General features: G+C 44.7%; 1 protein-coding gene across 4 annotated transcripts in view; it reads left to right on the forward strand.

The window, feature by feature from the left end:
- PAPLN (papilin, proteoglycan like sulfated glycoprotein) overlaps positions 1-23,332 on the forward strand; it is a 51,655-nt gene that overhangs the window by 17,909 nt on the left and 10,414 nt on the right. For 3 of the 4 annotated variants that reach the window (XM_035540224.2, XM_035540223.2, XM_035540225.2), the window contains exons 3-19: positions 4,598-4,713; positions 6,100-6,160; positions 6,456-6,558; positions 7,461-7,591; positions 7,928-8,051; positions 8,814-8,894; positions 9,580-9,752; positions 10,346-10,469; positions 11,571-11,697; positions 14,456-14,663; positions 16,518-16,694; positions 18,020-18,176; positions 18,802-18,888; positions 19,438-19,720; positions 19,851-19,968; positions 20,677-20,806; positions 22,010-22,664. In XM_035540224.2, coding sequence (XP_035396117.1) covers positions 4,598-4,713; positions 6,100-6,160; positions 6,456-6,558; positions 7,461-7,591; positions 7,928-8,051; positions 8,814-8,894; positions 9,580-9,752; positions 10,346-10,469; positions 11,571-11,697; positions 14,456-14,663; positions 16,518-16,694; positions 18,020-18,176; positions 18,802-18,888; positions 19,438-19,720; positions 19,851-19,968; positions 20,677-20,806; positions 22,010-22,664 — 2,855 coding nt within the window. Of the gene's footprint in view, positions 1-4,597; positions 4,714-6,099; positions 6,161-6,455; positions 6,559-7,460; positions 7,592-7,927; positions 8,052-8,813; positions 8,895-9,579; positions 9,753-10,345; positions 10,470-11,570; positions 11,698-12,404; positions 12,471-14,455; positions 14,664-16,517; positions 16,695-18,019; positions 18,177-18,801; positions 18,889-19,437; positions 19,721-19,850; positions 19,969-20,676; positions 20,807-22,009; positions 22,665-23,332 lie in introns of all 4 variants that reach the window. The other variant, XM_035540222.2, reaches the window with a different exon arrangement.

The raw sequence follows: 23,332 nt of genomic DNA on the forward strand, positions 1-23,332 counted from the left end.
AAACTACAGAAATGCTGCATAAAATGACAGTGACACATAGGGAACCGATTCCATATTACTCATCTTATCATAGGCAGCTGTATCTATTTTCAGTGGATAACAATTTTACAGGGCCTTGTACTTCCAGTAGAAATAATTTCAAACGTTAACTTACAACGTCAATAATTTCCCACCAGTCTTGGTGTTGGCACTGAAGTTTGTTATTGTATCTGAATGGAACCTCCTAACTGTGTGATGCATTTCCAGAAGTCAACAACTTTTCAGCAAAGAGATGCTTCAATTGCAGCTCAATGGAATAAAGGTATGTGAGCTGCTGGGCTGTAAGTGAGCACTAACCTCATCTAAAACCTCTCAGGCATAGCATGGATATCAGTAATCATGTGCTTTTAGCAGTGACTATTGGAATGGTATAACATGATGTTTTATTGATGCTTCTCAGTTTGGAAAGGCAGCATAAAGAATCACGGAATAATTCAGTTTGACTATCTCTAGGCCACTAAAGGTACCCACTGAGCAGGGAAAGACTGGGTGGAAGAACTTGGCTGGGATTTAGTTTGGACCTGTGACTACAGACTTTCACTGCTCACTTTGGACTGTATAGTAAATTGATGTTTGTTTTCATAGCTTGTTTATAGCATTGGAATTGTATAAAGTTATTATTTTAAAATTATTTTGAAAGTTGTATAAAATTATTATTTTAAATTATAAATTATGCTGACTTGGTAGTCCACGTTCAGGTATATGAACTTTGTAGATCATCGCATCCCTGCAATGCATGACTGGGATGTGCAGTCCTCTGTCGTGTATAGTTTCTTATCCATCTCATCAAACTGACTGAGAAGTGTTTCAAGGGCCCTTTTTGAAGTGTTTCTACATACTGCCAACATTTTTAGTCAAATCCCATTCATAGCACCTTTTCCAGTGCATGTTTCGTATATAAAAATATATATTATATCCTATATATTCTACTATTTAATGCTATATTTAGTACTGTTAGTACTATTTAGTACTACATATTCTACTGTATGCTGAGATTCTCTTTAAAGGCAAAGTCTGTGGTTCCAGTGATTCAGAGACATAACTCTTTTATTTGCTTGTTACATCAGATTCAGTTGGCCTGATAACTACAGATTCTCCAACTATATCAGTAATGCATGTATCAAGGAATTGATGAAAACAATGCACTGTTCATAAAAATGAAATCGTTGACCTTCTAAACTTTTGGACCACCACAGCCTGTTTACTAAAGAGCACTGAGAGCACGTGGTGCCAGGGTCACGTGTCTCATCAGTGTTGCCAGAAGATAGACATTTCTGTTGTTTTAAAAGGCAATAGAGCTAGACAGAGCAACTGGACGTTAACTGACTGTCCTTTCTGAGATTTTCAGAAGCCAAGTAAGATGCTTGTGTACTTCCTCTGGCATTTCCTGAGACGGTAAAATATATACTTACTGCAGATAAATAAATAGTCTACGTTCTTATATGCATGCAAAGCTGAAGCGAGGGGAGAATGAAGCCAAGTGAATTGGTAACAGTCATGAAGTTTTTAGACTTTTAGTTCCAGGGTCCAGCAGGGCCTGGGATTTAGTCATACTGGCTGACAATAGATAAAAGCATTCCAGAGTCTGAACAGAGCAGAAACAGAAATTAGTTGATAGTGTCTTAAAACATCTTGGTATCAGATTAAATAATAATAGATTTCATATGTATTATAAATATTCTGCTTTATATTTGCCTGTATGCACATGCATGCAGTTCCTGAAGTAATGAGGACTCTACACAGATTTCTAAACATGCGAGTTGAGTCCCTATTATAAAATGTTTCTAACACCATACAGTTTTGGAAGGCTTCTTCTGGCTGACACTTCTTTTGGGGTGTACATAAATGGAGTGATACTGAGAAAATGATTGTTCCTGCACTCTGCTTATGCATAAGCCTTACAACAAAGAGTCCCTGCAGATTTTGCTCTCTATAGAAGAATAAAGAATCCTACTTCTGTCGGAGGGATATTGGAATATTTATCACTTTGGTGTGTGTGTCAGGGAAGGGTTTTCTATCCTAACTGCCTTCCAGTAATCTGACTTTCAAATGCTCCTCCTCTGGATTTTTATCTACATGTTTTCTTCTCCCTTATGCTGACTGAAAGGTTCCTTGTTTCCAGGGTGAGCTAATACTGCTCCTAAATCAGTCAGCTGATATAGAGGAATAAGACTGTAGAGAAACAGAGTGGTAGCTTGTTTCATTCTTTGGGGAGTAAGGGAGGAGGGATTACAAGGGGCAGAATTAGGTGCCTGAAAGAAAAACTTGGGAAAATAAGATGCTTTTCTGAAAGCTAAAACTCTATTGATGGGATTACTCCCGGAAAGGCGAATGAAAATGCAGAAGACTAACACTGAGCTGAATATTTGGAACAAAAGAATGGGAGAAAGGTTTGGCAAGGGGTCAGGGAGATGTTGACATGGCAGAGAGAAGGTATGTGAAAGTGGCTGTAACCTGGGTAGTGCCACTGGGTGAGCAGGGTGAAGGCAAACAGAGTTAGTCTGAACCAGAAAACTGGTCTTGAAGGATTTTGCTTGCAGGGGGGTTAGAAAGAATTGCACAAAACTTGCAAAAACCAAAAGGAAGTCAAATAGCATGAGCCAAGAAGAAGGTGCTTCACATTAGAGTAACAGAGGCAGGAATAATATGGGGTGGATCTGGAGCTAGATAGTTGTGGGTATTGTGGTAGCAACTGCATAAATATGGTAAGATGATATCTCTGACTGAGTTGCTCTGCCAGCAGCAAGGAATTACTCCTTAAAAGAAAGTGAGAGAAAGAAAAAACAAGACTGTAATTCAAGGACTTAGAGTCAAGTAGGGAGCATGTGCAAAAAATTACAAGAACTGTCTGAATGACAAGGGAAGATTAACCCGTGCATCTTGCCCAAGCTGGATTCATTGGATAATATATTAGGATAGTTCCTATTTCTAGCAGAGCCTTGGTTGTCTTATGGTTAACTGAAGTAAAAAATGTGTTTGAAAAGTGAGGAGCTTGTGCTTTTTCTGTAGGCCCTGGGAAGTGACCTGAGTTGGTGGAAAGTATGAGCTGAGTAGGTTTAATAACCCTGCTATGGTGAAATTCTCCATCTCTAGCATGTACCTCCGCTCCAGCAAAAAACCGTTACGATGGCATTTACCAGCTAGTAGCTTACATTGAGGATGCAGGAGGGACAAGAGGAAGGAATAGTAACAGCACAAGCGGGGAGCTGTAGAGGATGGTGATGTGGGGTGCTGTACTCAAGTCACAAAAGGGACTCTGTGAATCTAGAGGATGGATTCCAAGCCAGATCTAGTGGTTATGTAGATTTGGGGTATAGTGTGGGTGAAAGGGAATTAGACTTAATCTTAATAATTTTTTTACCTTTTATTTTCAATAATTGGTTGTAATTACACACTAAAATAATGGCCTTAATCTGAAGTAGCCAAGTTAGGATTGGCCTGCATGAACCAGCAAGCAGTGAAACTGCACTGCAAATAGATAATGACGTTGTGAAGTGATGCCTGCTTGCAATACCCACCTCTCAGAAGCTGATCCTTAATGTGCAAGAAAAGAGACACCTGGACCTACCAAGGCCATGTGCAAGTCTCACTGCACAGAGTTAACAGACTTTTGCTGTCTTTCAGTGCATGAATAACTACTGCAACTAGATGACCACATGGATTCTTGTTTGAATAGATAGATTCTTGTTAGTATAGATAGAAAACTGATTAAATTCCCAAATGTGCACCTATCTTTGTAATCCTTCTACCAGAGCAGAACTGTGGTTTGTTGTCCACGGCCTGAGTTCTAGAGTAATGTACCACAAGCAACAGCTACTGTGGATCCTCACATGTTGCTGAAAGAAAATCCAGACTGTTAAAATGAGAGAAAAAAGGAGATGGAGATTGTAAAGATACATTTTCTGACTCATTTCTGTGTCTTTGTCTGCCTTTCTGCTCCGTGTTAACCCAAATACCTAAATGTCCAAATGTTATGCATTACCTTCTCAGCTGTATAATGTATACATAAATTGCCCTAACTGGTGCAGCAAACCATGTCTACAGCAAATCCCCTACAGTGTCGTTCCCTGCGTTTACTGCATTTACTGTCTTTTATTTACTGTCTTTTTTTAAACATTGCATCTTGCAATTATTCCTTTTTTTTTTTTTTTTGAGCCAAGGATTTGGGATTCAGGGGTTCTATTGATCTGGTCTGGAGTGACAGTGCTCATAGTCCCTGAAGTAAGTTTGTCTCTACTGCCTTGCCAAGAGGGAGATGTTATCCTTTTGCAGATGGCTATTCCAAAGTGCTGAGATTCTCTCTAGGAACAGACAAACAGTTTAAGGGAAATTATAACGTTTGATGTTCTGTATGGCTTCAGGAAGCTAATACTACTAGTTGTTAGAGGCTTGGCTTTTCTCATGTATTGTTCTCTGCCATCTTTCATACTAGGAATAGAGCTCAGCAACAGTGTCTTTTGTAAGAGAACAGATAGGAGCTCTGCTTCATTTTCATGGTTTTTGGTTTTCCTGTGTTGCCATGTCTGTTTCATATGTCTGTGTTTTGTATTATTTATAGGGCCGCAGGATGAAGCGGCAGACTGATGTCTGGGGAAGCTGGGGTGAATGGGGCAAGTGCAGTCGGAGCTGTGGCGGTGGAGTCAGCTTTCGGCAACGGCACTGCTATTCCCAAAGGTGAAGGATAACCTCCTTTTTCTTTCTTTAAATGTGTTTTTCTGTTACTGAGCTCCTGCATGTATGGTCCAATATACATTCAGAACCAAAATCACTTTGTGTTTGGTTCCAGGGGAAAAAAGTCACCTGCGTCCACTTTACATGATCCTTAGCATCAGTCTCATCACTGCTCTTTTGAAGACACTCTTTGACATGTCTTTGCTTTGCCTCCTTTGCTAGAAGACAGTGGTCTCTCTGTGAGATCTGAGGCTGTATAATTGGTATGGCAGCAGCTGTTCAATCAGGTCTAGTGTGGAAAGCCTGGGGGAGTGGGGAGAGAGTTCAGAGCATCGTGTTTCTCTCCCAAGAGCCAGTGGCTGTGCCAAGGTTTTCTCAGACTTATGATTTCCAAGAAGGTAAATTGCCCCAGGAGAAACAGAAGAGTGGAGTTGTCTCAAGCACTGATAATGCAGTGCCATCTCATTTGCAGCTGGGTTAGATGTAGTGATGATAATGACTGGGAGTGCGCATGTAAGGAACAATGGACCTGAGAGCTCCTGTTGTGAATAAAAAGCAAGAAAATTAAAATAAAATAAAATAAAAAGACAGAGCCTCAATAACACCTTGAACAAAACCAACAGCCTCTTTATATTTAGAGAAATTAGTGGTGGGGGGGGTGTTTGTCTGTTTGTTTTTTAGTAGAAGAATCCAGTGTTATCCAGCACTGCTTCTCCCCATCCAGCTTAAAGAAAGGTCTTTTTTAAAGGCTGCCTGTCATAGGATACACCTATGTCTTGTTGCCAAGCCAGAATCCCATGGGGCCTGTCTCTCCATTTTAGAAGTGCTGAGATATTAGACATTTGTTGGCTTTTCAGATCAATTTCCTCCACAGCTGTTATTTTCCATAATTCTCAGCTGGAAACATTTGACCGGAACCAGGGTGTTGCACACTTTTCATGGGCATATTTCTCTTCCCTACTAATGGGTCTAGTATGTGCATAAACAGCATGATAAGTGAAGTGCATACCTATTCTGAATTGGCTACTACTCTCCTGCCCAAAGCACGGGTCTGGGTCAGGTAAGGACACATCAGCTTGTGCTAGTGGACGAAGGACAAAAAGCTCTGCTCCTATTAATTAGCGAAAAAATAACCCTGAAGAACTATCCTGCAGTTGTTCTTGGTGAGCGTCTCATTCATGCCAGAATGCAAACCATAGCAGAAAATACCACTAGAAGATATAAATTTGTTTTAATAGAAAAAAAGTGCATCTTAGTTATTTTGCTGCTTCAGGAAACTGTGTGAGTATGATATGCTCAATGTGAAGGTGATTTGTATTGTTTACCATTAGATGATTTTTTGCCTGTGTATTCTTCAGAGAGCTTCATGTTTTTTTTTCTGTCTTTCAGGACAGAAGGTGCTTCCAGTTGTATTGGACCAACTCGAAGCTATCGCTCATGCAATATTCAGGTACAATACTTGTTTGTAGTCTGTTTTTTTGTTTGTTTGTTTTGGTTTTGCTCGCCTGTTGCTCCTTTTCCCCAAACAAATCGTTCATGTTCAGAAGTAATTGTTAGATTCTGTTTCTCTGGCATCACTGAGGAATGATGTTCATCAACAGTACCTCATCAAAAGAATATTGGTCCCAGACGAGAATTTATGCTGCTGATTTTATATGGGAGCCAGGAGGGACAGGTTTTAATTGTACACTTAATTGTCCTCCTTTTCATAATGGCCTTGTGCAAGTGTTTTCTCCTCCAAACAGAGCTGCCCAGAAGGCTCCAGGGATTTCCGGGCAGAGCAGTGTGCAGAGTTTGATGGGACAGAATTTCAAGGAAAGAAATACACATGGCTTCCGTATTATGGAGGTAATAAGTCTTACAAAGTAGGGTTACTCTTTATCCCTGACTATCAAAAGTTTGTTTTGAAGTGACTTTAATGTATTTGACTATACTTTCATAGTAGGTACTTCCTTAGCTGGAGTAGCAGGAGGGTTTGAGGCATGGAAAAATGCTTTTGCTAGCAGCAAAGCATTGCTGTCACGAAGACACAATGGGCCAAGAGACACAAACCGCTGCAGCAGTATGTAGTTGTCTATTGTAACAGTTGTTCTTTCAGAAACATTGCTCAAGAAAGCTGGAACTTCCTGCAGCTAGATCCTAAAGTAATAAAGAAGCAGCAGCTCTGCTGTATTTTTCAATATTGGTGGAAATACTAGCACAACAAATGAGAAACAAATGCATATGATTAATAAGTCCTTCAGAAGACATGACGTATCTTGCAGTTGGCCCACACTTTGTGAGGAACCAATTCAGAAGGCAGGTATAGGAACCCAGAGGTCCTTGGTCTGAGCTTTGACATAATTAACAGTGGCTTAATGAATTATGAGGGATTTCAAGTTGGATTTAAAGTTTTGCTTGTTGGCTGTTCAAATAACAGCTCTCTTGTGTTCTGTACCAGCACTTGTTCTCATCCTAGAAAGCTTTGTACACAGAACAAAGAACAGTCCTACTAAGGAACAACCAAATATCTACCTGGCATCCCCTCTCCACCACTAGCCCAAAAGGGTGCCCAAGGAAAAGGATATGTGCACTGAGGCTTTTTCAGGGTACTTTTCCATAACCCAGCAGTTTGTGACCCAGAAAGTCATTCAATATCTGTCACTTAATATTAGTCCACCCCTCTGTTTCTGCTCCTGTGATCTAATACCAGGCTTCTGATGCATTAGCAAGCCGTGGTATGCAATGTTTGTTTTTTTCTCTCCTGCCAGCACCCAATAAATGTGAGTTAAACTGTATTCCCAAGGGAGAAAACTTCTACTACAGGCACAAGGAAGCTGTGGTAGATGGGACTACCTGTGAACCCGGCAGGCGTGATATCTGCGTAGAGGGAGTTTGTCAGGTGAGTCATTGCTGTTGCTTCCTTCCTTTACCATTATTTCTGTCAGTCTTTCAGGTGCTTCCCTTTGTTCTTCTTGGCCCTTCATAATTATACCTGAAAAGTGCATTCATTCAGTTTCTGAGGTGCTGAGGAACGTGTTAACAGCTTTTATTTGTCTGTCTCTGGAAGTGAAACAGAAGATGCCAACTCTGTCCTTCCCCTGACAACTCCTTCCCTGACTTCCCAGACTCCCTAGATTCAGGTTTTCTCTTGAAACCGATCCAACATTTGGCCATTTTTTCTATCTTGTTCTCATCATTATGGTTTATTTATATTAATGCCCCTGTGCTCTGACAGGCCGTTGGCTGCGATAACATACTGGAATCTGCCAAGAAGGAGGACAAGTGCCTGCAGTGTGGAGGAGATGGCAGTACTTGCTATGGTGTGAAGGGCACTTTTGATGTGCCCAACCTTCCCAAAGGTACAAAGAATCTGGGTAGTTTGGACAGGTGAGAAGGGAAGAATTAAACCTAAACCGAAGCTGCTGCAAGGGCTGGTGGGAACACCTGCTCACATTATTGATGTAGGCAAGCTTGGGCGTTCACTTGAAATGTTAGTACGGCACGTGGCTCTTCAGCTGATTTACCATCAGAGAGTGTATTGATTGCCTCACCCTGGGAATCACTTCCTTAGTCTCAGTACAGCCTAATGTACTTGCCATGCTGCTGGTGTCTTTCCCTGTTCCAGCAGGTGCTATAAATGTACATATGAATATTTCTATATATCTCCTTCATAAGACTATCCCCCTACCCAGTGTCTTGACAGCCCCACCAGAATTTCTGCAAGGCTAGAAATGGAACCGCATCTTCTGCGTTTGGCCAGTTTTGAGTCCTTTCAAGACTATAACTGCACTGTGATCAAATCTCTCTGGGAAGAGCTCCAATATTGAACTTGCTAAAATCCTAAAGGTTTTAATATCTGAAAAACAGACTTTGCACTGACCCCTGTGCTTACTTTTCTGAGTTGGAGTTGCAACTTTATGTGCATGAACTCACCTCTGGAGAGTTTTTGATGAAGCTATTCAGAATACGGATAAAATGGCAGCTGAAATGCTTCGAGCCACCGTCATAAAGCTCATCCAGTTGTTCAGGCACCAATGAAACCGGGAGAATTATTGGCACAGAAGTGTGACTTTTTGATATCCACAGATAGATATTGAATAATCCCTTTCATTTTTCTTCAGGGTACAATCAAATCTTTATCATCCCCATTGGAGCCACCAGCATCCAAATTAAGGAGGTTATGCCCAGCAGGAACTTTCTCGGTAAGACTGATATCAGAATCTGTGTTTCAGTCCGTTTGGACTCCAGACTGCATTAAAATTTGGTTTTCAGGTACAGTGGGCTTTGGGCCTTGAGACGTTGATACGGCAGAGGAAAAAATTCTTTGAAAATCAGGATCTGAATATTGAGTATCCTTGATGTGTCAGTGATGCTCAGCTCTGGGCTTCAGGATTACCTCATTTTCAGTGACTAAATGGTAAAGGTAGAGACAGGACAGGAATATGCTGGAGGGATTTGGCTGTGCAGCAAGAAACTTCTTTCTCTGCAGCAGAGCTGGCAAGAATTGTCTGAACATGGAGCAGCTTCTGGCAAGAAAGCACTAGAGGGGGGTCAGCGTTGTTGGAGGATGATATTCACCTTTATTTTCTGCACCTGTGATTCAGTATTAAGTAATAACAGGAGCAACCCTGTTGAATTCTTATGGTCCTCTTTTGATATATGTTTTTTTGCTGTGTTGGTAGATGCTGCCATATTAGATTGTCATTACACTTTAGAGGATTGCAATATTAATGCAAAGGAGCTGGGGCTCAAATGGTGGAGCTCTGTGGGTTGCCAGTACCCTGAAAGTCTAGAGCAGGCACTGTCTTGCAGAACCTAGAACCAGGATTCAAGTTATAGGTGTGTTAATTTACTTTCTTTTCTTCTCTGGCATGTGGGTTTGTCCAGCTGTCAAGAACGTGAGAGGGGAATATTACCTGAATGGGCATTGGACCATTGACTTCAGCCGAGCTCTGCACATAGCTAGCACAGTTATGCACTATGACCGTGGCTCAGAAGGTGATCTGGCCCCAGAGCTCCTCCATGCCAGGGGCCCTACCACAGAACCCTTAATTATTGAGGTAAGTGGCTGTGCCTGTCCCTGCTGATACTCGCTCTCTTGCTTTGCGTAGCAGCCCTCGCTTTGTGCAGTGGGAGTGCATTGGTGGGGACTACGTGGGAAAGACTACAGGAGAGTAACAGGGCCCCCAGGAATCTAGCAGAGCCGTAGACCCTTAAGCTAGGTGTTTTTCTTGTAGAAATCACGTGGTGTTCTGCTCTGGTGCTGTTGCCCAGTAAGGAGACGTGCAAGGCTTGGTGTTGCCTGTTCCCTTGGGTTCTGACTTTAAGAGGAGAGTCAGCACTGAATGGGGTTGGGGGGAAGGTATAGGCTCTAGGGCAGTGCATGTTATGGTGTGCTGTAGGCTGGGTCAGGGTATTACTGTTACAGAGCATGTAGATCTTCTGCCTATGAGAGAAATGAATGCACCCTTCTCTGAAACACGATGCTCCCTAGAGCATCACAGAAGGCAAGGAGAAAATACAGTCTAGAGAATAAGTATTCCTTGTACTGGAGCGAAACAAGTCAGCTTGAACCCTCAGGCACAATGGGGAAATGCTGTGAAGGGGAAAAGTGCTGCTGCTATTTCCATGACTTTATCCCATGCTTTCATAGCTCATCAGTCAGGAGCCAAACCCAGGGGTGCAGTATGAATACTACCTGCCCGCGCAGGGACAGACCTCAGGTTACAGCTGGAGTTACAGTTCATGGAGTGAGTGCAGCTCTGAATGTGGAGGAGGTAAGGGGACAGGACCTGGTCTCTGGCAGCTTGGTTCGGGGTTTATATCCACACCCTGAGGACACTGTGTGACTGTGTGCTGCCCTCTGCAGCTGCTTCTCAGCGGTTTCCTGCTGGAAGACAGCACAGATCTCTACAGGGGGCCATTAAGGTTTTGTCAAGGGAGAGTCACACATGGAATCACAAGAGACTGCCCCTTGCATTGTCCTTTCTAATTTCACATCTTAGTCCTCAGACTTGTTACTAGGATCTGTTAAGACTCTTCATGAGTTACCTTTGTTTTGTTTTGTTCAGTTTCACTTCTCTGTGTCCTTTTCAGGCTTTTTCAACCACTTGAGAGGTCCTCTCCAAGCTGACCTGGCCTGCAAAACTGAGTTTCATCATACCTCTATACCTCTCTCATAGCCTGCAAGATTCCCTCTCTCTGAGGGGGTAGATTGTTGGATCTCCTGGGGTGTCACAACATGTTCAGTTTGCAGCTTCTTCCATGAGCAAAGCTATGGATTTTTAAGCTAAAAACCAAATGAACAAACAAACAAAAACAGCAATCAAGCCAAAAATGTCCAGCTACCTAGTCTGTAGAGCTGCTGTTTCTTCTGGTCTTCTTTGCTGATGGTCATTTCAATAACTTTTGCCATGCTGTGATTGTAGGAGCTGATGTTGTCTTTGCTGGGCACTCTCATCCTGTAGAAAGCATGAAGAGTTCCAAGTTTTTTTCCAGTGTCTACTCTTTACAAGATTGATCTTCTGGGTCTAATGGGAGGTCCACAGATCTGCTGCTGCTTACTGCACACACCAAGCAGCATTCCTTAATAAGCAATATATGGATGTGGCCCTTGTCTTGTGAGTCACAATCCACTCAAATAACAGGAAAAGGCCCCTAAGCTGCACAGAACTATTCTGTCTCTTCTGCATTTCCTGTGGACTCAGATACTGTGGGTAGACATCATTCATACATATAGTGACAGGCCAAGAGCTGCACCTGACTCTTTTACAGGTTGATGGGTGCAGGTGCGAATTCTGCACTACTTTAGGATCTTGTCTTGGCAACACCACCGTATTTCAAACATAAGTTAGAATACTCTCTTGATTCTCCTTTAGGTTTCCAATCCCGTTTGGTGTTTTGTACCATTGACAATGAAATTTATCCAGACTATATGTGCAGGAGTAAACCACAACCAGACAATAACCGGACATGTGGCCATCAGACTTGTCCCCAGACAAAACGGTAAGGTTTCCTTTCCATTTGTGGGCTCTACTTCCTGAGGTGCTTTTGGAGCCAGGAAAAAGAGTGACCCTCCCACTACCACCCTCCAGCATGGTGCTCTCCAAGGAAATGTTTCACTTCTTAGAGAAAGCCCAAGACAAAGGATAGTGATGTTAACTTTATAACAAGCATTTTTATGTGCAAAAGGGCTTGGTGTGATCATTTCATAGATCAATTACATTTTCTTTCTAGTATCTGATTGTGGAAGATAGTCTGCTAGCCCATATAGGATATAGGAAACAGATTCTGTGGTTTTTGTTCTCTTCAACTGGAGCTTCTGAAAAAAAAAAAAAGAAAAGAGGAGTAGGTCTGAGCCAGTATAATTTTATGTCATTTCTGCATTTTCAGTGTCATTGCTCTTCAAAAGAGATGAATCCTGGAATCTATTTCTTCTCTAGCATTTTCAAATCCCTTTACTGAAACATTTCCCCTTTGTCCCTTGCTTACATAGCCATGCAGTTGTCTTTACTTGGCTCTTATGGGCATCCAGACAGGTAACCAGAGCCTCAACTGCATATCTCTCTGTGTATCTGGTGTGTATTGTGGAGGCCTGTGAGTGTGCTGTTGTGGGCAAGAGGGCACCTGAAAAACTGGGAGCATTTCTGAATACATGGTAGCCCCTAGCTACTTGCTTTAAGTACTTTAAATCCTTTGTTCTGTGTATAAAGGACTTCTTACATCTATCCACCACAAGCCTGGAGCCACAGCGGAGCACGGAGCTCTCAGATGAAGAGGTAATGAGGAGACTACAGAAAGCACAGGAAGGCAGCTGCTCTCTTCTGCTCCCAGTTTTCCACCTAGTTGCCTACTGGAGGATGTGGGGGCTTTCCTCTGGCACTGGTGGTAGAAGGTGGTGCTTTGCTTTTGATTCTTGCCAATGAAAATGATGGTGGAGGGTGCTGGCTGGGTCCTGGCTAAGCTTTGCTTAGGTGGTTGTGAGTGCTCCTGGTAACCTAACTTTTAGGGGACAGTTTCTTCATAGCTTTTGGCTAGATAATTACTGCTTTTTCTCTGGAATTAGGCTAGAGAGGTAAAGAAATGTTCTGGAAATTTTTTGTTTGGTTAATGAAGGTAAATAACAAAGGAAAAAGAGCACGGTGGATTAGGGCCATTGAAACATTGGCCAAAATTCCAGTGTGCCCTGGAAAAGCTTCAGAGTTCTTCAAAAGCTGTTCTTTTTTTGGCATAGGACCCATATCATGCAGAAAATTGCCTATATACTGTGGCGAGTGCAAGGATATGACAGATACAAAGTTACAATGTACAGCGAGGTATTAGAAGTGAAAAAGATCAAAGGCAAAACAAGTGCTCCCTAGCAAACTGCTAATAGCTTATGACTTGCCTCTGGTGATGGTCCTATCCTTATGGCTGACCTTGTCTTACAAAGGACTTGAAACACATGTCGGAGAAGATGTCTTGGCTGGCAATTGAGGGAAGCCGTAGGTGAGTCCGTTCAGTTGATACAGCCTTTCTAATGCTGTACACTTGCTTTACAGGAGGCAGAATAGAGATTTTTGTGTGTTTTTTTTTTTTTTAGCCCCTTTGGAACCTCTGAAAAATCTCAGTTGATGAATTTGTTTTGAATCCAGTAACCACAGCACTCTAAGTGGCTTGTACTTGAAGTAGTAGTTCTGTTTCCAAAGGGAATATCTTATTTTATGGTAAATGGTGTTCAGTTTTGGGCTGGTGTGTGCATCTGTACCAGTAGAGAAGAGCATCTTCAGGAGATGAACATCTGCTGTGGAATTTCTGGTAGGGTGAGAATATGAATTGGCTGCCTGAAACTCAGTCCAGGAGTGATGAGAGCAGACCAGGGCAGCAACTGGGAGGGTAGCAGAGAAAACATGAACTGCCGTCACTCTCTTGCTGGGGCTTATGTGATGGAAAGGGAGGATAGCAGACCACTGTGGTGTCCCCTTTGCATCACCAATGCCTTTCAACTGCACCCCATGCTGGAGTCTGGAACGAAACATCATGCTGTCCCTGAAGCCAGGCCACACAAGCTATGCTCCCAGCCACCTGGGCAGCACCAAGACACAGGAACAGACAGGGGCAGGTATTTTAGCATCCAGCGTGTGATCATTTTGTGGATATTTCACCTTCTGTTAGCAAGGATATAACATTTCCATAACAGCTTCAGTGACCAAACACAGAACTATCTAAAAATCTAAAATCTATTTAAAGAATTTTTTTTGCCTTTTTTTTGTGTGCTTCCATTAGATAATTTAGCCAATGGGTGGAATAGACCAGCTTTCTATTGGTCAGTCGGTTTGGTGATGTTTTCTGTTTCTGTTAGTGGCTGGAGTATAATGGGTAGTTATACTGCTGTGGACTGCTTTTCTTTTAGCTGATCTGGATTGTTTTCCTTTTGTTTGTTTTTTTTTTTCCTTTCCCTTTGGTGTTCCATTCCAGACATAATATTTTTGCAAATGTCAGGAGACCAAAAGCCATGGAGAGAAATCTTTCCCCTCATGGAGAGCTGTGCAATTCCAAAGTAACAAGTGCTTAGTAGTTGGGGATTTGTCTCTGGGGTGAGACTACTCTGCATTGCCAGTTAAGCTGGGCAGCGCTTGGTGAAATGGGAGCTTGCCTCTGACTCTCTTCTGCAAAGAGATATTTTCCTTGTCTGACTGCAACAGAGATGTGACACTGACTTCCCTTGTGCCTCTGGGCAGTTTGGCTGGGCTGTTATTTGTTTGCTCCATTCTGTGACGTGCAGGTGGACAACGGGGGAGTGGGGACCCTGCTCAGCTACCTGTGGTGGAGGCACCCAGACTCGCTCCGTTTACTGTGTGGCATTTGATGGCCAGAGCTCTCAAGGGGTCGTGGACAACGCTGAGTGTATGGCCTTTGCACAGCAGCCTCGCAGCAGTCAGCCCTGCAACATGAGACAGTGTGCAACCTGGAGCACAGGTCCCTGGTCAGAGGTGAGTTTGTGTGTGGGAGGCAACTGCCATTTGGCATCTATTAAAGGAGGATCTGCCAAAGCTTGGGGGTAAAGAGGCAGGCATCTTTTCTGAGACTGTAAAATGTGTGTGTCCCTGGATAGGTAATGGGCATAGGTACAAGACTTGCCCCTGCTATCCTCAAAACAAGTTCTCTAGGTTGCTATCAGCTCTGCCTTCCTATAAATTCGTTCTTGTTCCTCAAAGCTGTTCGTGACCTTGCACCCTTGTTCCTCTCATCACATGCTCGCTTTCTTCTCCAGTCTCCCAGTCCTTTCCCCACTTCTGTAATTTTATCAGATCCACCAGACCTTGCTGAGTTCCTGAGCCAGGCCTTGTGAAGGTGGAGGGCAGGCGTAAGAGCTGCTCTCCCTCAGCTGACGATGTGCAGTAACTCTCCTCTGTAAAACAGGAGCTCATGGCTCCCACTTGGGCTGTTTATTTCCATGCATATTGCTGCCTCAGCATTACTAGCCTCTGGACGGCGGTACTAAATCACAACAGTCAGTAAGCAAGATGCTCCTGAACTGCTGGTGACCTGCTGTTTGCTGTAGGCTCTGTATCAGTCCAGGGCATCTCTGGACACAGCTGCAGCGTGTGTTTTTGATGCCTGTATGAATTTGAATCTACAGGAGAGGAAACCCTTCAAACAGTATGTGCTCAGTGCTGCCAGCCATGCACATAGAAGGCATCCTGCATTCAAAAGTCTTAGAAAGTAAAGATAATATGTATCATTGAAGTGCATCTACTCAGTCCCTAAAGCACAGAGAATTTCTGTCTTTTGAAGGAAGTACATGCATGCTTGCAACATTTGATTTACAATCTTTTGGTACTTCTTTGTCTGAGTAGTGCAGAACATAAAATGCAACTCTGAGGCACTATAACCTAGATTGCAAAATCTTTTTTTTTTTCCTCTCATCAGATGTGAGGTGTGAATACTGAGATGGATTCAGGGTTGTAGAATGAGAGCACTGTTTGAGGAAGGCACAAAGTGACACGCTCTTATGAAGTGATTCCTAAGTGATTCATTCTGGGGTTCCCAAAAGCAACCAAGTTTCATGTAGTCTTGAAGATACAAGGTCACTCTAGTAAATGACTGGAAATTCAGCTGAGAAGCTCATATAAAGCAATTCAGACTGCTCCCAAGTCTCCTCTGCAGGAGATCTTAGTAATTCACGGAGAAGCAGGCTGGATTCCAGCCAAAACCACTGTAAATTTAACAGGGCATTGAAAATATCACATTCCAGTTACCTTTATAAAAAGAATCTGTCTCACAGCTACACAGCATAAAAAGGAGCACAAGGTCTTCAGGAAAAAGAAGTGAGCAATACAAGAACTTAATCTTTTAATTTTTCCTTGAATTGTTTCTTTTTAGCTGATTTTAATCAGGAGTAAATATAGTTAGGTTAGAATCATTGAATCACAAAATGGCTCTGGTTGGAAGGGACCTTAAAGATCATCTAGTTCCAACCCCCCTGCCATAGGCTGGTTCCAGGTATCTTCTACCATTCATTGTTCTCAGTGTATTGTGCAGTACTGCTATTTTTCCAAAATTATTCTCCATGACTTCTTTGGTAGAAAGCAAGAAAAATTATGTAACTAGGCCAAAATCATCCTGTGAGCTCTAAATCCCCTAGATCTTACCCACCATGCCTTATTGTCTCTTCTACAGCCTAAACAACTACTCTAATTTCCATCCAAGAAGATGGTTTTTATGATGGTTGCTTGTTTTAGGCGTTCCCAAAATGGTATCCTGCCCTGATGCTGGGGACCACAGCCTGGGAGTGGAAGCAGAAGCTATGTGCTTTCTTTTACCTGTTGTGCCCCTTTCTGCAGTGCTCAGCCAGCTGTGGGGAAGGAGTCCAGACCCGGACTGTCACCTGCAGAACGCAGCAGGGCTCTCAAGCTCGGGACTTCGCTTGCCTAATGGAGCCAAAGCCACCAGCCACCCAGCCCTGCCTTAAGGAGAACTGCATCCAGGAAATCGGCTGGCACATTGGAGACTGGGGCCTGGTGAGCATCACACTTTTGTGGTTGAGGAATAACTGATTGTATTGCTGTGTTCCTTGCAAACAAGCTTTAATCAGTGCAGTGTGCACGTTGGCTGAGGCTGGGAGTATGTACTGCTTCATTACCAGTCCCTTGGCTCACAGTTGCATTGTAACTGGCACTAGTAATGCTCCAGTTAATCTGTTGCCTGCTTTGTTTGCAGCTGCTACAAAAATAAATCCTTCTTGAAGGGGGAGATTATAGTTTCTGTGACAGTAGCAAAATGCAGCCAATAAACAGAAACAATCCACTCCTGCTGCTTATTCCCAATTCTTCGCACCATTGACTTGAATAGTAAAGCTGCTCTCTGGCTGAGTATGGCTTACAGCCACAGGCTTCAGGACTGGTCATCACATTTGATGAAATGTTTTAAACTATGTTTTTGTAATTGTTCAGATAAACTGTTCTTCAGCTGGATTAGTCTTGTCTTTGTGGAGGGAGCCAGACTGTTTTCAGCCTGGGAAAAGTGCTGGGAGAGAAGAGATAGGGGCAGATCCAGCGCATCATGTTACTTCCAAACACGCTTGTCCCCTTCTATGCTAGTCAGACCAGCTAGTTCTGAGTTAAAACATGTTACATCTGGTTCTCTGTGTGATGTAGGCTGTTTTAATAACAGCTAAAAATGTTGCATACCTTAATCTGATCTTTCCTGGCCTCAGGCTTTCCAATATCAGAAGGGTTCCTGCCTGCATCTGAATAAAAGAAAGAAATACCTTCCCAAAGTTTGTAAAGCTTGCCACGAGCAGGTTGGTTACCCAGTTACCGCATCCTCTTCACTGCCCTCCCCACCCCGAGGTTCTGCTCATCACTCCCTCTTCATCCATAGCTTCCAGTGAGAGGAACTCCAGTTAGCTGCTTACAAGAAAGTCACCCATTTGCTTTCCCATTTTAAAGTGGTGCCTGCTGTTTGGAATGCAGAGTTCAGAACTGACCTCACAGCTGGTGTATCCTAGTAGTACTGAAATGCCTTCAGGCCAGGCTGAAACAATTCACTCCTGCTGCTTATTCCAACTCCTTGTCATACCACTGTTGGTAACAGCCGCTCATCTGGTTGTTACAGAGTGAGCACGGCTTGGAGCCTAATGCTTCGGGGCTGAGTGCAACGTTTGGTAAAATAGCTTAGAGTAACTGTTCAGATAAATCCAGCTGAAGTGTTGTTTGCCTTGTCTTGGTGGAGGAAGCTGGGCTCAGCCTGCAGCTAATCACACAGCTGTTCCACACTTCAGGGCTGTGGGGTTTCTGCTTTCTGACTCTGGTTCCTGCTCACTTGCCTTGTCTCTGTGCCCAAGTGTTCGAAGAGTTGCAATTCAGGCATCCGGACCCGCCAAGTTATCTGTGCTGACGGTGACTCCAAGTTCTACAGTGCTGAGATATGCAAAGCCATCCAGCCACAGAAACCAGCCACCCTGGGAAGCTGCAACATGCAGCCCTGCTACCTGCCACAGCGTGAGTGGTATTGATAGACACCCAGCTTTTTCTAAGATGCTTCTGCTGTAGGAGTAGAAATTCCCTAGAGTCTGCACAAGCTTGTGTTCTCAGCTCCCTGCCTGCCTCTGTCCTGTACATTCACGTTTTGCACACATAACCATAGCATCTTCAGAGTCCCAGTACCTGCACTGTTTGAAATGTATGTAACAGGCTTAGTATTAATGTATCCATTTTGAATTCAGTATTTTGTGATAGCTCTGTCCTAGTTTGTACTGCAGACTTGACCCTAGGACTCCCAGCGTTAAGAAGGATTGACACCCTGGCAGGCTCAGTAGCTAGAAACTATAGCCAGTTCTCATCCTGTTGTGGACCACCTATAAAGGAGGCACAGCTGTTCAGAAGACTTTGCTCGCCTGCATCTAGTCTTCGTGCCAGAGCCAAAATGGCATATTTTCCCTGCCTGCATGTTGCAAGTAGCTGTCCTGACAGTCCAATTGAATCCAAATGCTGATTGACAGCTGTTCCAGAAGAAGAGACACATTTTCGTCAACTTTAGTCTCCTGTTGATTTCTGTTAGTTGTTAGTTGTTGAGTCCTGTTAGTTGGACTAACTGCACTTACTTTGTGTATGTCTCTGTTTGCAGAGGTCCCCAGTATGCAGGACACTATGGGATATGATGTCACTCGCCAGTCCTTGCTGACTCGTTACAACCCAAACAGCCCTGCCACAGGTTCAGAAGAATTTTGTTTGTTTGGGGTTTTGGTGATGGTGGACTTGAAACAGGGTGTGGTAAGGGGAAGACTCCTCCTTTTCTTCCTTTCTCTTTCTTTTCGTGGTCTTCTAGAAATTCCTGGAGCCAGGGATAAATTATATATTCTTTTACACCGATAGTGAACAATATCTGATTCTGTGCACGCAGCAGACTCTGTACAGTATTTACATCCCAAGTTCTGGCAGTGTGATGTAAATGCTGCCTGAGAGAAATGCTGCCCAAGAAAAATGCTGCCCAAAGCAGATTATAAGTCCTGCTGCAAGGGGAGCACAGTAATGTGGCAGGTGATTTCTCATGGGACTGCAGGAAGCTCACAGCAGTGAGCAAAAAAACCTCAGGACAATCAAATCCAGAAGGGTGGGCTGGAAGATACATATTGAGGTGAAACCCTGATACAGAAAAGCTTGCCCTGTAGCCTTAGGCATGTAAAAGGAAAAAGAACAGAAATGAAGAAAACTGCCCAGATTTTGTTGCTTGCCTGCATGCTCTAAGGATTTCTCTTCCCAGATTCTGGAAGGATGCTCGCTGGGAGCTCCACAGTCCACGGTACCTCTGGGAATCACCACATCCAGTCTACTGAGGACCGTGGCATCAACTTGTTGCCCGTTCGCTGGGAATCCCAGTCACACTCATCAAATTCCCATCAGCTCAGCTTCCCTCCGTACCCCACTGCAGGGACTGGCTCTCAGGACTGTCATCGGAGCCCACACGGCTGCTGTCCAGATGGACGCACGCCAGCTTCAGGCCCTTTGGGGAGAGGTTGTCCCTTCAGCAGCTGTCACCAAAACAGGTAGCTGGAAGTAGATAGGCCTGACCAGGGAGGCACTGCCTTTCCTGGAGGCCTACTGAAATTTATAGCCTGTGCCTGTTGAGCCAGGCAGGTCAGGTATTGCTGCAGCCCTTCTGCCTTGTGTCTGTAGGTATGGATGCTGTCCGGATGGAGTATCAGCTGCTCAAGGTCTGAACAACATGGGATGCCCGCAGTACAACCGTGAGGTTCAAATGAGCAGAAGTCGGCCCGCTGCAGCTGCTCCAACAGTAAGTACAAAACCCCTTTGGGTTTCAGCAGTCCATCAGATGTGAAGATTTGTATTTGACCCTGATGACTCAGACTGTGGGCTTCTGTTGTACTTCATCTCTGCCAGTAATGCTGGAGAACCAATACTCCATGCATGGCATCTGGCCCTTTGGCCCACTTCATTCCTGTTCGATATGGGGCACCCACTTGTGATCCTCTGTCATCAGGGGACAACGTAGGTGGTCGGGAGCTGTCTGAGAAGGAGAGGAACATCTTGCATAGAACTGGTTGAATAATCATGGGTAATGAGATTTCTGTCTGTCAGAAACTTGCCATCCAATTTCTAGGAGAAAAAACAGGAAAGAACATGCTACTAATAATTGCCCTTGTTAGTCGTCTCTGCAGACTAATTGAGGGTAAAATATTCAGGGAGGAAATTCATCTCTAATGGTTTGGGGTGTATGGCGGAGCCAGATCAAAAAGCTGGCCTGCTGCTGGCTGGCTAGCTAGGTGTGTTTTGCAAAGAAGTGCAGCACTGTCTCCATGGCCAGCAGCCAAGTTTCCCCCCCCCCCCCTTGCCAGCAGGAAAGCCTCCAGGAGGCAAACAAATGAATAGCGGTTCCTCTAACGGCTGGCCTTCTGCAGCCAACAGCTTGGACACTGTCTTGCATGTGCTTCCGCCCTCATGTACACATGATAACTTTTGGCTTTCAATTCCGATCTCTAAGGCAAGCCAAGCCTTGTTGCAGCAGCACCCCTCGGGCGAGTGCCGCAGCTCAGTGTACGGCTGCTGTTTTGACAATGTCGCTTCAGCCTCAGGTCCTCAAGGGGAAGGATGTCTCAACAGGCCCAACTACCGTAAGTGATGCTTTGGCTTCTTTGGTTAGGAACAGAGGAAGAGTCGCACAGAATTCAGTAGCGTATGGAAACTTCCTGTGTAGAGGTTTTGCTCTCTGTAAATTGCAGTAAATCCTCTCCTTGAAAAGGAATCCAGCCTGGTGGCTGGGAGAGGGGAGGCTCAGAGGGAACATAGAAAAGCTGCCAAATGGTTCAGTTAGCTACCACAGAAATTCATGTTGTCCTCTTTTGATATTTGGACAGAACTCTGTGTATGTAATCTCTGTCAGTCTGTAGGATTTCTGGGGAGCTGTTTGCCCCTGGGAAGACAACCTGATACAGCCTTGAGTGCTCCAAATTCATTACCTGGGCTTAGGTGAAGTAAGGCCTTCTCTGAGAAACTGGGGCCATGCTCAGCCTTCAGACAAGCTTGTCTGCCCAGGGCTGGAATGAGAGCTACAGCTAAGGATGTTGCTCAGGGCTGCATGGAGGCTTTCAACCAGCAGAGAACAATAGGCAACAGTGCCTGCTCTACTACCAGGATGCTAGAGCTGCTGGGCAAAAACACCTCTGCTCCTTTAGTTCCCAGCTGTATCTGTTGCAGGCAGATGTCTGCTGCATTGCTTTCCCCTTTTGCTACAGCACAGGGATTGCTTGGTCACCAGCCCTGCAAGGCTGCCTTAGGGAAAGGTCTGTGTATCCTCTCTGCTCAGCCACAGCTCTGCAAAGGACCTCTCAGTCAGAGCTCTGCATCCGATGTTTGTCAACATGTGGCTGTGGTACATGTTACTCAGGGCACAGGGAAGGTCTGTAGACAGATTGGGCTGTGCTCGTCTTTATTTACAGTGGCAATCTGTAGTGTGTGAGTCTTCACAACTGGGTCTAGTCCCCTTGCTCTCTGGGCTGGCAATGTGCAAATGACAGCCACGTGCCCCTTGCAGCACCAGAATTCCCTAAAAAGGCCGTAAAGTGTCAGTCTAGCATTTAGGCTCAGAAATGTCTCTGAGGTTGGCTTCTCTTCTACCAGTGGGAAAACAAGGGCTGAAGGAGACATCAGAGCAGCTGCCCAATTTAAAAGCCAAGCTGTATGCAAAATTCAGGTGTTCCTACCTTCCCACCAGCACTCTGCCCACAAGGCCCATCAGATCATTTGGGTAGATGGTTGAAGCACCCGGACCTTTGTGTTAGCCCTCACATGTCCTTCTGTTCTGCTCTTTCTGGTAGCGTATCCCGTCATATGCCTGCTGCCCAGTGCCCACGGCCCCTGTGCGAACTGGACCACTCGCTGGTACTTTGTGACAGTCGTTGGCAAGTGCAACCGCTTTTGGTACGGCGGCTGTCATGGCAATAAAAACAGCTTTGCCTCAGAGGAGGAGTGCATGAGAGTATGCCACAACTCGGGGGGGGTCAGTCCCCTGGCGCGCCAGCCCTATTCTGGCACAGGAGCCCTGCAGCAGCAGGACACCGGCTCCCGCTCTCACACACGGAACTATCAGGGTCAGCAGCAGCCACCGCTGAGAGAATCTGCAAGTCAGAGCCAAGAAGGAAGAGCCTATGGGGCTTTACAGCCCCCACAGAACAGACGTGGAGGGGACAGCTGGAGGAGCGAGGTACTGCCAGAGACTGTGCAAAGGACTGGTGTGCTGGAGAGCCAGCGCTGGGGCACCCAGCAAAGTCGATTGAACAGCCTGAGCCAGCTGCACTTGGTGTCGGAAACAGCAGTGCCTGGGCCCTCAGAGAGGCAGAGCAGCAGTGGCCAGCAGGTGCTGCCACATGAAGGCAAGCAGTGGCATAAGGCGTTTGGAGCAGATGCTTCCATAACGGAGGGCTTGGACCACCAGGTGTCTGCAGACTCACTCCCAGCACGGGGTCTGCACAGGTGATTTTTTTTTTTTTTTCTTCTCTTTTCTGCCCGCTCATTGTGAAGCAGCAGTGCAGCTTCCTCTGCAGTGGAAGTGTAGACCCAGCCAGGACCAGCTAGCCACGCAACAGATTGGCTATAAATATGTCCCTTTGGTAAATCGAGTTATCCAGGCCCTGGAGTTAATCTGCTTTCTCATTCCTTGTGCTCTCATTGCTCTCTGACAGCACTGGAAGTAGTGTGTGTGAAAAGACTGCAGGATGCTGGGGCCCTTGTTCGGAAGGCATTCCTGTACTGTAAATGGAAATCCATAGGTGGTTTGCTTGTTCTGACCAATAAATTTAGCTGACTCTCTGACTTCAGAGCCTTTATCTCAGCACTGCATGCAGCAGCAGGGGGTTGTTCTGGGGGAGACTTTAAAATGCAGAGTTTGGGTCAGGATCCAGACAGCATCACCCTGAAAATCAGGTTTGCTTAGAGCTAGATCTGTTTGTGTCTGCACTGGATCTGTGTCTGTCGGCTGAGCTGAGCATAGTTCTCAGAAGAAAGGTTATACAGCTGTGTCTGTCTCCTTGGATTTCTTGTAGCATTTGGTCTGTCCAGACCAGCCTTTGTCATGTAAGAGAGGGCTCCCCGTGTTACAGGGCGCATCTGTTCAGAGCTAAATGGGCATCCAGCGCTGCTTT

The sequence above is a fragment of the Cygnus atratus genome, chromosome 5 (assembly GCF_013377495.2).
Source record: "Cygnus atratus isolate AKBS03 ecotype Queensland, Australia chromosome 5, CAtr_DNAZoo_HiC_assembly, whole genome shotgun sequence".
Taxonomy (NCBI): domain Eukaryota; kingdom Metazoa; phylum Chordata; class Aves; order Anseriformes; family Anatidae; genus Cygnus; species Cygnus atratus.